The sequence below is a fragment of the Taudactylus pleione genome, unplaced genomic scaffold, assembly GCF_031769625.1.
Source record: "Taudactylus pleione unplaced genomic scaffold, aTauple2 ptg000352l, whole genome shotgun sequence".
In the NCBI taxonomy this organism is placed as follows: Eukaryota; Metazoa; Chordata; class Amphibia; order Anura; family Myobatrachidae; genus Taudactylus; species Taudactylus pleione.
In genome coordinates, this window is record NW_028284753.1 from 5,792,874 (window position 1) to 5,807,484 (window position 14,611).

Below are 14,611 nucleotides of genomic sequence, written 5' to 3' on the forward strand. Positions count from 1 at the left end.
CAGCTTAGTGTTCCCGCTAGGCTGCTTTAAAAATGCTAAATTACGCCCTACCCTTATGGCGACATCCCGCTGAATCAGTCTACCGGGTCATAGTGTCACGGAATCTACTCACACTGCAGGGAGAGCTTGGGGCAGCCCAGCATCTCCGTGAGTGCTGAACATGCCCCACAATGATGTAAAGGGGGTACATCTCAAGTACACTCTCCCCTTTTTCGAGTGGTCACGCTTCCTTTACGGCCTATGATGCGCGCAAAAGTGCCCTTTTTCCGGCCAGACGCCCTGCCCAAGTGCCCCTCTAGAAGGAACACTAACAACTTAGAGTCTATGTGAGCGGGGGTATACTAGGAAAGGAGGTGAAATGTAGAGATGTGATGTGAGATGAGGAAGGGTGCATAGAGGATGTGAAGAGAGTAAGTACAGTAGGTTAGTTTCAGGGCATGAAAGAATGCAGGTCAGTAGATGGTCTGATAGGGTTGGGAAGTGAGTTGCAGAGGAGGGGAGCAGCACGGGAAAAGTCTTAGGTGTAGAGTAGGAGCAGGTAATAAGCAGGGAGCTGAGCCGAGAGTGGCAGGAAAAGCAAGAGGGAGTGTGAAAAGAGATTGGGTTGAGATGTAGGAAGTGAAGGAGCAATTGAATGTTTTGATCTGGATGTGACGAGCTTAAAGTTGTTTCTAGAGGGGAAGGGCTGTCAGCGAAGAGGATAAGTATAATCAGACCGACAAGACAGGAAAATGACGAGCAGCAGTGACTACAGATTTAAGGGAAGAGGCTGGAGAAAGGAAGATCAGAGAGTAGGAGACTGCAGTAGCCCAGGTGGGAAATAATAAGGGCGTGAAGAGATACTGTATAAGAAAAATACAGATTTTTCCTGAATATGCAGAATAAAATCTGACTAATTTAGCCTGAAGCCACTATTGGCTAAATCTTGGTCAGATAAACAAAAATTAAAATGCTATAAGAAATGTGTAATTCTTACCTTCACCTGCCATTCCTCAGCTTCAGCTTCCTTCTTCTTTCTGGAAAGTTCCAGTTGGCCGATTGTGTTTGTTAGCTCTGCTAGTTCTGCGGCCTTTCAATCAAATGAATTCATGTTTTTAATTTAAACAAGGTTATAGAGGCACATTCTGTCACAAATCAAGGTTATAGAGGCACATTCTGTCACAAATCAAGGTTATAGAGGCACATTCTGTCACAAATCAAGGTTATATAGACTAATGCAAACAAATGGTCATATGCTAGAAAGGCACTACGAGGTCATTACTTCATGAGCTATAGATTAAAAAAAAATACCATCTTTGCCGAGGAAATGTTATAGCTGCACCATTCATATTATTATAAGGAATACAGAGTGTACAGTATATTATAACTTTCACTGTCATTTTCTTCCTGCAACAATATAAGAATGCAGACTGCTAGAACAAAACAATAAATATACCCAATATGTATCTATGGTCAAATGAATATCTATTTATTTGTTTTTGTGATTGCATTGTAAGCTGATGTATAAATAATAATTATGCATTACTATACCATTTGTGGGGTTTTTTTTTGTACTTCTTTATTTGTTCAACTAGAGAAACACACCCCAACATGAACTCAGCTACTTCTCCAGGGTACAGAGATACTACAGTATATGTGCCCTGCCATCTGGAGACATGATAGAGCCCACAAATAATGGATCATGATTGTATACTCTCTATTTTTACATCTGTATGTTTCTACAACATCCCTGTGGAGATTGTCAGCAGTCAGGATATTCAAGTGTGTACTTTCTATCAATAGTGGAAATATTTGCACTAATAGAGTCCGTCCTTGCTCTATGGGCTCTGGTCACTCACCAGATGCTCGTGACTCTTCTGTTGGTCCTGTGATTGCTTCAGTAGGGCTTCCTTTGCTTCCTCAGCAGCCTGGCGCTCTTTAGCAAGTCTGTCAGCCTCCTCATGTGCCTTTCTGCGCTCTGCCTCTAATTCCAGGGCTTTCCGGGTCTGCTCCTCCAACTCTGTCATGGAACATGAGGAATATTACACATACTGTAACTCTTACCTGCTGACAGAAATGTCACAGTTATCCCATCATTTTTAACAAATCAAAGTAATAGATGGAAAGGCCAGGTCTTTGGATTTATATTTTAATCCTAACTGGACATTGTAGAAAATTTGTGTATTCAGTAAATGCAGGTGCTTCACTATATCTAATTTAATTGGAGCGCCAATACTAAAAAGCTAAATACAACTCATGGTTTTTGTACAAATGAATTTAATATCCATTAATAATTACATAAAATGTAGAATATAAAAAAAGCCTTCAATCAAAAGGACATAAATATAGACATATTTTTCAGCAGAAGGATCTGAAGAAACTGCTGTAAAAAGAAACTAATTAAGGCTGAGGTGACCATACTGTGCGTTTGCATTTGGAGCAGCTGATAATCACTTTGCCGGCCTTTGCACTCCACATCAAGGCTGAGGTGGCCATACTGTGCGTTTGCATTTGGAGCAGCTGATATATCACTTTGCCGGCCTTTGCACTCCACATCAAGGCTGAGGTGGCCATACTGTGCATTTGCAGCAGCTGATAATCACTTTGCCGGCCTTTGCACTCCACATCAAGGCTGAGGTGACCATACTGGGCGTCTGCATTTGGAGCAGCTGATATATCACTTTGCTGGCCTTTGCACTCCACATCAAGGCTGAGGTGGCCATACTGTGCATTTGCATTTGGAGCAGCTGATATATCACTTTGCCGGCCTTTGCACTCCACATCAAGGCTGAGGTGGCCATACTGTGCATTTGGAGCAGCTGATAATCACTTTGCCGGCCTTTGCACTCCACATCAAGGCTGAGGTGGCCATACTGTGCGTTTGCATTTGGAGCAGCTGATATATCACTTTGCCGGCCTTTGCACTCCACATCAAGGCTGAGGTGGCCATACTGTGCATTTGCATTTGGAGCAGCTGATATATCACTTTGCTGGCCTTTGCACTCCACATCAAGGCTGAGGTGGCCATACTGTGCGTTTGCATTTGGAGCAGCTGATATATCACTTTGCCGGCCTCTGCACTCCACATCAAGGCTGAGGTGGCCATACTGTGCATCTGCTTTGGAGCAGGTGAAAAAGAACTATGCTGGCTACTGCATCTTATTTTGCTCACAAACAGGACACAGCAGTGACGGAGCAGCCGCCCTAATTGCATCTTACGGCGGCCAACCGCAAGTGGCACGTCTCTGGACTTATGCGAGTACCCTTTAGCACTGACTAGTGCGGGGAATGTAAGTTTGCGGTTAACTAAGGACAGTACAGACGGGGAGAATAGCTGGAGGTGGAGCTGCAGTCAGGTCATTTCTTCTGTCCTACACGACCAGGAGCACAGCAGCAAGTCACTATGAACCTTCCCAAGCTCCCATTTATACGTTCTGGGCCAAAGCAAGTACATACCTACCAGTGACATTTGTAGGTTTGCTGAATTATATTTTCCAGTGATACATTTGCATCAAGTCAGCTGCTCTAATAACAATATTAAATTGGATATTCATCCGTGTGAGTTGATTTTGCACAGTTATTGCTGAAAAATATGTCTATATTTATGTCCTTTTGATTGAAGGCTTTTTTAATTTTATATTCTACATTTTATGTAATTATTAATGGATATTAAATTAATTTGTACAAAAACCATGAGTTGTATTTAGCTTCTTAGTATTGGCGCTCCAATTAAATTAGCTGTTGTGTTTGTAGCTGTCATCAGCTAAAAAGGGAATTGGTAATTTCTCTTGGGAGCAGCCTCAACCATAAGTGGTGCACTACATTATTTATTATATGTATAGGTGCTTCACTATGTCTGTGTATGGTAATATACATTCCCTGGCAGGATCAATGATGTGCTACCTGCAGCTGGAAAACATTTGATAGAGGTCCTGGCACTTTCCCATGTATACGGTAGCTCAGATGTGACCTACTTAACAGCACTGCTAGCCACGCAAAGGAGATAAAGTAATCAGTTTCCTGCCTTGATAGTGGGTGGTTATTAATTGCCATTGTTAGTGTGCTAGATGCTGGCAGATATGTTAGCTATTCTCCATAGTGCAATAAGTGTACCTAGGTCCATCCTCAAATTAGTCATTAGGAATGATGGAGAAATAAATTTAAACTCTCAAGGTGCTTACACACTTTCCGATATTTTAAATGACTGAACGATATCATTAACTACTGTATATCGTCCAGTGTGTACGCTAAAACGATGACGAATGACCAATGATGCACGCTCCCGTTGTTCATTGGTCATTGCCGTTCATCTCCCGAACATGCAAGCCAACCTGGCGATATTGTCAGGTTGTTGCATGTTCGGGGATGAAGGAGGGTGCCCGGCACTGAACGATATCGTTCATGATATCGTTCAGTATGTGTGCTCAGTGTCGTTAACAACATTGAGCACACCCCTGCCGGGGACACATTAGACTATATCGCTCATGGAGCTAATCGTCCCTAGTGTGTACCAACCTTCAATTTTTAAAACTTTCAACCACATCAGAGCTCAGGAGGGTCTCTACAATGCTATTATTTGGATTATATCATGATGGCACTTAGATTACATACAGGATTTACCACATTACTGTTTAGCTATACGTCTAACAGTAGAAACCGGTTTACTTTAATGGGGTTTTTTTAATGAAGGGTGCAAATAAAATATAAACTTCCTTACCCCATCTATGCTGAATCACTAGCCCTCAGTGTCATTGCTAAATGGCATGGAGGCTGAGTAGAAATTAAGTGTGACAAATGGGATTAGTATCATTGTACTTTCGGAATAATAGAAATGAGGGGCAAAACCCAATAAGCAATGGTTAGCTTTCTGCACTATATTATTGCTGTTTGAGTCACCACTGTGTGTGCAGTGCAGCGATGACTGTTACTGTTCATACTGCTACCCAATAAGAGGATGTCCATGTGCAAACCTTTTTCCCAGACAACAGATGCTGTAACCAACACTTTGGTAAATAAATGCTGACACTTCCTGCAAAATGAGACAACGTGTGCAGACATCTAACCTTCCTGGGCTTTCTTAGTCTGGTCTTCTATCTGTCTTAGCCTCTCCATTAACTCCTCTTTCTCTCGCTCAATCTTTTCCTTCTCTTTCTCAGCCAGTTCTCTCTTCTTCTTCTCATTTTCCAGCAGAGCCCTGCGAATTAGAAATGTGAAACAAAGACACTTCCAGGACCAACAATATAGGGGAGAATAGGTTTTCAGCATCACCACAACCAAAATATAACAGAAGGGAATAAAAAGCCTGTACATTATGCATTAGACAAAAGAGATCAAGGGCCCAGTCATATGGAGATTATTAACCCATTATTAACCCATTCAGTGCCATGACTTTATATTCAAATTACCTGCCTGTTCCACACCTAGCTTCAGCAACCGTTCACACAGTCGACAATTACCACGTCGACATTCATGTTAACACTACAGTTTTGACATAGTTCAACATGTCGACAGGCACCATATTGGCTTCATCAGAATGACAACATCTGAAATGTTCCCATGTGAAATGGCGACATTCTCAGAATGAAAGTGACCACTGGCCCGCTAGGGACGTTAGGTCATCTGTGTATATACATGACGAATGAAGTCGACGTGCTAAGCATAACTACATTTCGACCATGCTGACCTTATACATTTCGACATGAGAGCAGTCGACCTAACAGACGAAACCCATAGGTTTTACTAAGTACATTCTCGTGTAGGCCGCATTCTGTTACAGCAAACTCTGTTCCCCTTTTCTACATTTTTATTATTCTTTCTGACTTTATAATGGAGAAACAACAACAACTACTACTGCAACAACAACAACAACTACTACTACTGCAACAACAACAACAACTACTACAACAACTACTACTACTACAACTTTCATGAACGATATCGTTCACTTTTTTGAGGTCACCAACCTGACAACGACCAACGATGCTCGTTCCCGCATGGATGATAAAGATATATCTTTCATCGTCCATGCATGCAGGCCCACTTGGACGATATCGTCAACTTTGCCTGTTCAGAGATGTGGCAGGATGACTTCACTGAAAGATATCTTTGAAAGATCTTAAAGATATCTTTGAGAGATATCTTTCAAGTCGGTGGTACAGATCGGACTGTTTGTATGCACCATTAAGGTGCGTACACATGGTACGATATCTATGAACGATAAAAATTAACGATATATTGTTGAATGTTATGCAGTGAACGACCAACCATGCGAGTTCCCGCATGAACGATACCGATATCTTTGATTGTCCGTACATGCAGGCCAACTTACATGATATTGTCAACTTTGCCTGTTCAGAGATGTGCCAGGATGACTTCACTGAAAGATATCTTTCAAGTCGTTGGTGGTACAGATCGTATCGTATGTATGCAGCTTTAGCTGTGGATGGAGGATTTCCTCTCTGCCATGGACAACTTCTGTAGTCACCGTGGACATAAAATGCCAGTGTCCAAGAATTTGTACAGCCACTTCTATTATCTCATCACCTGGACACATTTGTGGGAACACCACCCTGCTGTTTGCAGTGATTGCTGGCTTTTATGAGGACCACTGGAGGTCATCATGGTTCAAAATATGAACAAAATATGAAAAAAAAAGGGCCTAAAAATTGATTTATGTGAAATTCTTGAAAATGACTGAACCGTATGAGGTATAAGATTTACACAACTCTACCAATGAAATGGTTGATAGATGAAAATGTTCATCCCAACGGGCCAATTTACAGCACTTTGTCATAATTATCTTGGGAGACATTGCCATTGCTGTGTTGTAACCTCCACACGATCACGGCCACAAAGTAATGGTTTCTTTAAATGATATGAACAAAATGATAAGATGACCATCATCAGTCTTAGCAATTTTCAATCTCCTTACCTCTCCATCTGTTTCTGGTGCTTCTCCTCCCTTGCCTGTGCTTTCATTTGCTGCACCTCAATGGTGTCCGGTTTCCGGCGACGCATGTACAACTCATGATTCCCCATGCAGAGTGCCAAGATTCGCTTATTGATTCGTAACCGGGGGGCATAGAATACAAAGTCCTGAAATACACAAGCAGACTCCATCCTTAAACTCGCTGGGAGGTTTGGAGACCACAAAGTTCTGAGCTACAAATACAACGTATGTATCAAGAATACTGAATCTAGATTTTACAGCAATTTGCACTTCAGAAGGTCTGTGATACTTAATGGTTCAGAGAAAAACAAAGTTGTTAAACCAAAATTGCAATGAAAGTTTTCCATATCCATGGTATATCAGTATATAATGCTGTGGGTAAAGTAGCTCCTCTAGCCCTAACCTTTACATAGATATATATACACACACACATATATATACACACACGCACGCACACACACACACACACACACACACACATACACTGTATATCACTTATGTAGGTGTGTGTAAAAAGAAAATATTTAGATTTAAAATGATTTTCTTTTTGTCCAAAGGGACACATTGGGGACGTTTGGGTATAGTGGGAGATCCAGGAGTGCAGAATCTTTAAACTCCCCTCTATACCCCATACCTTCTGTCAAGCTTTTATCATTAACCAAGTCCCACAGGACAGGACAGAAAACAATGAACAGGGAAGAAGGAAAAGAACAATAACCTTCTCAATCAAACAAAAAAAAAAGACCAAGAGTATAAAAGGTGGGCAACCACCGTACCCCAGTATACTCAAAGAAAAGGATTTAACATATGTGAAAAAATCCTTTTCTAGGTTATATCCTATTGTGGAATAGTGGTAACAAAGATTCCACTAAAGGTAGTGCTTAGTGAAAGTTTTGTAAAAGCACCTTCCTCTAAAGCAGGCATCCCTAGGTGCAATCACATGAATCCTGTAGAACCTGTTGAGTGTGGTCTCCAAGGCTATAATTCGGGGTGTGTGACCGATGCAGGGCTTTGTGGGCATCACAGTCACCGCCCCACAGCCCTTACTCCTGGCTAGCAGGGTGCCAGGAATGGACACACACGAAAATCCAATAGTCCAGACTATGGGACTAATAATCCACAACTGTTGGTAGGAACTAGAACCTCACAGACATATGAATTGTGAGACCCAAAGAACCTTATCAAAAAGTCCCAAGAAAGTCCCATCTATCCCCCAACCAACAGTTTTTTTTTTTTTAGGGGGAGGGGAGAATAGACCCACAAAAACGGACTCGGTATAGGAAACGCTATTTTGCTTTCAAGAGACTTAAAAACATAGACGATGTAGTGGAATTAATTATTTTAGACCAGACAGACTATGACTGTTTGAAGGAAGGTAATATAACTGAGAAGCAATCTAATTTGGACCCTATAAAGATTTTCGATCTGAACACCCACAGAGAGGAAATCCCTTTTCTGCAATATATCTAATTTCTATCCAATTCATCAGAAAAGTGCCCTAATAGAGATCTATTAAAGGTCCACTATGACCGATTTTCAAAATCTCTGCCAAAAGACTTGTAATAAGAATCATCTCAGAAAAACTAAATATAGGTCCACTTTAACATTAGCTGAGAAGAAGGCGATCAAGAACCTGTCTGACGATCCCTCCATTGTCATTAAGGCTGCGGACAAGGGGGGAGGGATCGTCATACAGGACACCAAAGATTACATAACTGAGAGATATAGGCAATTGCGGGATCCCAGGAAATATAGGTTGCTTAAAATGAACCCCACTAATGACTTCCGGTCTAAACTTAACATCATCCTAGAGGGGGCCACTCAGAGGTGGATTAATATCGAGGGAGGAAGACTCATCTATTACCATCACACCCGGTCACTGCCACTTTTTATCACTTACCCAAGATACACAAAACACTTAACACACCCCCAGGCAAACCTATTATTTCTGGTGTAGGGACTCCCACTTGTAACTTATCACATTATGTGGATTTTTATTTACAACGTCACGCTGCCTCTCTCAGATAGCACATTATCTGCACATTAAAGATACCACTGATATTCTGAACAAAATAAAAGACAAAGTGGAAGGACTCATACTATTTAGTGACCTGTGATGTGCAGGCACTATACTCAAATATACCACATGACCTATGGGTCGATGTAATAGATGAAACCCTGAAAAAAGATCCTGCGAGCTGAGAGTCAGAAGTTTCAGTTTGTGTTCCATTTTTTTTATTGTTACTCACCATTATTTTTTGTTTAATTCTACTTTTTATTTACAGACACTTGGCACGGCATTGGGCACGGGGTTCGCGCCAAGTTTTGCGAACCTCTACATGGGCGCTTTTGAAAAAGCCCATGTGTGGGGTAGTGGTCTAGGCACTTCCTTCGTGTTCTATTGCAGATTCATAGATCTATTTTTTATTTGGGAGGGCGATGTACACAGCCTCACAGAGTTTATCACTGGATAGTATACCAACACTTAATATTTTACTCACCAATTTAGTAGCAATGATATTTCCTCTCTCGAAATCTCTCTTATTATAGAAGATCAATCAATTGTCACAAAGACCTTTAGAAAATCAGTTGATACCTTCCAATTTTTACACTTTAACAGCAGTCATCATAGGCCATGGGCTTACAATATCCCTAAAGGCCAATTATGTAATTAGGAGAAACTGTACTAAAAGGGAACATTTTGAAGAACAATCTGTGGAACTCCTGGAATCATTTAGGAGGAGGAATTACCCAGTGGAACTGCTGGACAATGCACTCCAAGAATGTAGACAACTAGACAGAGACTCCCCACTCTGTCCAGATACTGAAGTCAATAACGAGATAACCAAACTCGATAAGAATATACCTTTCATTCCTAAATATAATAACTCAATTCAAAATCAAAAAGATTATCTCTAAAAATGTCCTTATCCTCATGCAAGATCCCATTCTCAAACAAGAGATACCCAATATCCTTTGCGTAATATTCAAGAAATCTGATAATCTTGGAAATGTCCTTACTAAAAGTCACTTCATAGATTGGAGACCCATTCAGAATTTTGAGCTAATACTTGGATCTCTGAAAAACCCGCTGGTTGCTTTAAATGTAGTGCACAGAGCTGTTTGACATGCCAATTTATCGTCCATACAATTATCAGCTTTTAAGGCGCATACACACAGTACGATATCAATGAACGATATCGTTCAACGATATATCGTTCATATCGTTAATTTGCAGTGGACAACCAACAATGTGCGTTCCTGCATGAACGATAACTATATCTATGATCGTTCGTACATGCAGGTGATCTGGACAGTATCGGCAACTTTGCCTGTTCAGAGATGTGGCAGGAGGAGTTCACTGAAAAATATCTTTCAAGTCATTGGTGGTACAGAGAAGCATTTGACATTAAGGGGCATATTCAATTAGGTGCGAAAAGTCCCAGACTTTTCGCCGACACCGCTGGTTTTCCATGGGAAAAACTATCGCGCTCGTCCCCACTTGTCCCCGTATTCAATTACAAATCTGCGAAAACGGCACCCGGTGAATTCGGACCTTGCAAAAAGTGCTGTCAGATTTGGGGAAATCAGCCGGACACTCCCCAAAAGATGCACTGACATTGGGGATCACTATAGATACTCCCGAATAGCCCTGCTGAAGGTATTTGGGGTACTTAAATGCTTTCAATAGCTGTTAATTAGCATCTTTGCACAAGTGGTGAAGAATAGCATGTTGCAGGGTTTTTTTGTGAAAATCAGTAGTCCCAGCAAATTTGGGGTACATGAAAATCGGTGCTAGTATATTTTAAAGTTGCTAAAGTGAAGTTTTAAAAAAAAACTTAAAAAAAACCCACCTGCAAACTTAAAAACACCTGGGGCATACTTGGGGACTCCCATGGAGTCTATTTTATTTATCTTTTTTTGACAGTTTACTTTTGGGGGCTGTCCCAAGGGTGTATGGTGGTTCCCGCAAGTTTACACCCAAAAACCCCAATTCTGCACTTTTTTTCCACAGCTTTCATAGGCAAACCTCCAAGACCTGCCCCCTTGTGATTCCTGAGGTGTGAAAGGACTGAAACCGGAGACACCTACAGATGTGTCCTCATACACTGTTGCGCCAAATACCCCTCTCGGTGAGCCAGGTCAAAATGTGCATCCTATTCACATTTAGAAAACAAATGAGCGCAACAAAACTACATATCTAGATAGCATTGATCAAATTTATGTGCGACATTTGTACATTTATATGTGACAGAGTCTGAATAAGTCTGAATAAGAAGTACCCCGATGTGAGCTGCCATGCCTTTTTCTCACATTAAGTTTCATTGTGCTTCATCTGTGACTTTGTACATGTTTAAAATGAATTTCTGTGTGGCTAAACTCGCAACCTAGTCTGTATAGTACCCCAATTGGTGTTTTGCTGCATCTGCAATGTTAATAAGACTCAAAATTTAAAGAAAAACACACAGTGCGCTACTCTTCTAGGAGTGTCTGTCACACTGGGCGTCTCTAGCTGTATGGCGTATAGACCGTAGGTATATGAGGACATATCTATATTCCTAGGAGCAGGGCTGCTCCCACAGTCCGGCAAAGAGATCGTCTAAGCTTAAATTCTCGCCACAACATGACTGGCATCCAAAGCCACATCACCAGGTACTATACGTCACCATGAGAATGTTCCACCATGTTAAGCCATTCTATCCTTGGCCTATTTGACCTTAAGCCCCACCATTCTAAAATGACAAGGAAACCTACAAGACAAAATTAGGGGTCACTTCACCCTTCTCATGGGCAGATTCTGACAAATCCCAAGTATGGAGTACTGATGACACTTACGCTTGCCTCAAGCAGCCAGGACAGTGACAGCTGTGACCCCAGGATTGAAAATGGGGGACCGGTACCAAAGACAATGTTATAGAAACTCCTAGCTCCCTACAAAATCCAGCACTGTGCATGGTATTTCTGTATTCATCTTCTATACGTTGCTATGGTCCAGTGTGATAGTAAGTAAAAGAAAACTATTGCTACAACTGTAATAATGGTAAAGAGCCTCCACACTTCAGGGCACTTTAACCAACACTGTAGTTCTTGGCAGGCATGGGAATGGAGGAAATGTTATGGGCAAGCATTCAAATGTAAAGTGTCCGCACTCCTAGATTCACCACTATGGATGGACCAGATGGTGTGTGTAAAATGGACACACAGTGGCCTCCTCTACCATATTTGGGAAGATATAGATTTTTAATTTAAAGCCTACAAAGGAAACTATTGGGGATGAATATAAGAAACTATTTAAATATTACATTTCAATAAATACGATTAAGCTTCAATAAGTACATAAGCTTGTGTATACTCACTGGTGCTTTTTTGTCAATTGGTTTGATAACAAATTTCTTGTCATTGAATGAGATATTCCTGATCTCACTCCAAGGGAAACCAATCTTTGGAGTCAATCTGCAAAATGAAAAAAAAAAAAAATAAGATGGTATAAACGTATAACAAATGTGGTTTTCATGACACCTCAAAAAGCATTTACATTGGTGTTAGCTGGTCTAATGTACATATTCTAAGTGTCAATATGTCCAGTACATAAGCAAAGCAAATAAAAACTACAACTCTGCTTCGTACATCAAATCTTCATGGACATTAAGCCAAAAGAAACCCACAATACAGGGAAGCCACGATTAATGCATAATGGACATGAGGCAACCAACAAATTTAACATTTAAACATATAAAAAGCACACAAAGAAAATCAGGGCGCTAGTCTTACTGGTGACAATATAAATCTAGTCGGACTGCTGCTTTACAGAAGTTATTGCTCCCTTCTATATAATAAATGTACAAACCTTCTTAGGAGAGAAAGCGCTGTTCAACTGATTGAATAATTAAATTCCTAACAGTTGAACAGCACTTTCAGAAGTTTTGTGCTTAATAAGGAAATTCTTTCAAACATATAGAGGTCAACCAAGGAAAATAAATTATTCAAATATATAAGTAGTGTGAATAACAGTGTATAAATCTGCTAAAACTAGCCTTAACGTTGTCAGAATTGAACACTTTCTATGGTGTGACAATCCATGCACTGTACTTCGCATTGTTCATACATATACAGTCAAGTGCATAAATATTGGGACATCAGGTGAACGGTGTAGGAATTACAACGGATTCTATATGTGCCTCCCACTTTTTAAGGGGCCAAAAGTAATGGGACTATCAACTCAAAAGCTATTTCATGGACAGGTGTGGGCTATTCCCTTGTTATTTCATTATCAATTAAGCAGGTAAAAGGTCTGGAGTTGATTCTAGGTGTGACATTTGCATTTGGAATCAGTTGCTGTCGACTCTCAATATGAGATCCAAAGAGCTGTCACTATCAGTGAAGCAAGCCATCACTAGGCTGAAAAATCAAAACAAACCCATCAGAGAGATAGCAAAAACATTAGGTGTGGCCAAATCAACTGTTTGGAACATTCTTAAAAAGAATGAACGCATCGGAGAGCTCAGCAACACCAAAAGACCCGGAAGACCACGGAAAACAACTGTGGTGGATGACAGAAGAATTATTTCCCTGGTGAAGAAAACCCCCTTCACAACAGTTGGCCAAATCAAGAACACTCTCCAGGAGGTAGGTGTATATGTATCAAAGTCAACAATCAAGAGAAGACTTTACAAGAGTGAATATAGAGGATTCACCACAAGATGTAAACCATTGGTGAGCCTCAAAAACAGGAAGACCAGATTAGAGTTTGCCAAACAACATCTACAAAAGCCATTACAGTTCTGGAACAACATCCTATGGACAGATGAGACAAAGATCAACTTGTACCAGAGTGATGGGAAGAGAAGAGTATGGAGAAGGAAAGGAACTGCTCATGATCCAAAACATACCACCTCATCAGTGAAGAATGGTGGTAGTAGTGTCATGGCGTGGGCATGTATGGCTGCCAATGGAACTGGTTCCCTTGTATTTATTGATGATGTGACTGCTGACAAAAGCAGCAGAATTAATTCTGAAGTGTTTCGGGCAATATTATATGCTCATATTCAGTCAAATGCTTCAGAACTTATTGGAAGGCGCTTCACAGTGCAGATGGACAATGACCCAAAGCATACTGCAAAAGCAACCAAAGAGTTTTTTAAGGCTAAAAAGTGGAATGTTATGCAATGGCCAAGTCAATCCCCTGACCCGAATCCGATTGAGCATGCATTTCACTTGATGAAGACAAAACTGAAGGGAAAATGCCCCAAGAACAAGCAGGAACTGAATACATTTGCAGCAGAGGCCTGGCAGAGCATCACCAGGGATGAAACCCAGCTTCTGGTGAGGTCCATGGGTTCCAGACTTCAGGTTGTAATTACCTGCAAAGGATTTGCAACAAAGTATTAAAAAGTGAAAGTTAGATTTAGGATTGTTTAGTTTGTCCATTACTTTTGGTCCCTTAAAAAGTGGGAGGCATATATAGAAATCGTTGTAATTCCTACACTGCTCACCTGATTTGGATGTAATTACCCTCAAATTAAATCTGAAAGTCTACAGTTAAAGCACATCTTGTTTGTTTCATTTCAAAGCCATTATGGTGGTGAATAGAGGCCAAAATATGAAAATTCTGTCAATGTCCCAATATTTATGCACCTGACTGTATAAATACACTCAGCAAGAGTGATACCCCAATCCAGCCTC

General features: G+C 40.8%; 1 protein-coding gene across 1 annotated transcript in view; it reads right to left on the bottom strand.

Annotated features, from left to right (window-relative positions):
• MSN (moesin) overlaps positions 1–14,611 on the bottom strand; it is a 176,694-nt gene that overhangs the window by 13,935 nt on the left and 148,148 nt on the right. The window contains exons 7-11 of the mRNA XM_088444252.1: positions 12,286–12,382; positions 6,911–7,074; positions 5,043–5,173; positions 1,839–1,999; positions 977–1,069 (exon numbers count right to left, since the gene is read on the bottom strand). Coding sequence (XP_088300378.1) covers positions 977–1,069; positions 1,839–1,999; positions 5,043–5,173; positions 6,911–7,074; positions 12,286–12,382 — 646 coding nt within the window. The remainder of the gene's footprint in view (positions 1–976; positions 1,070–1,838; positions 2,000–5,042; positions 5,174–6,910; positions 7,075–12,285; positions 12,383–14,611) is intronic.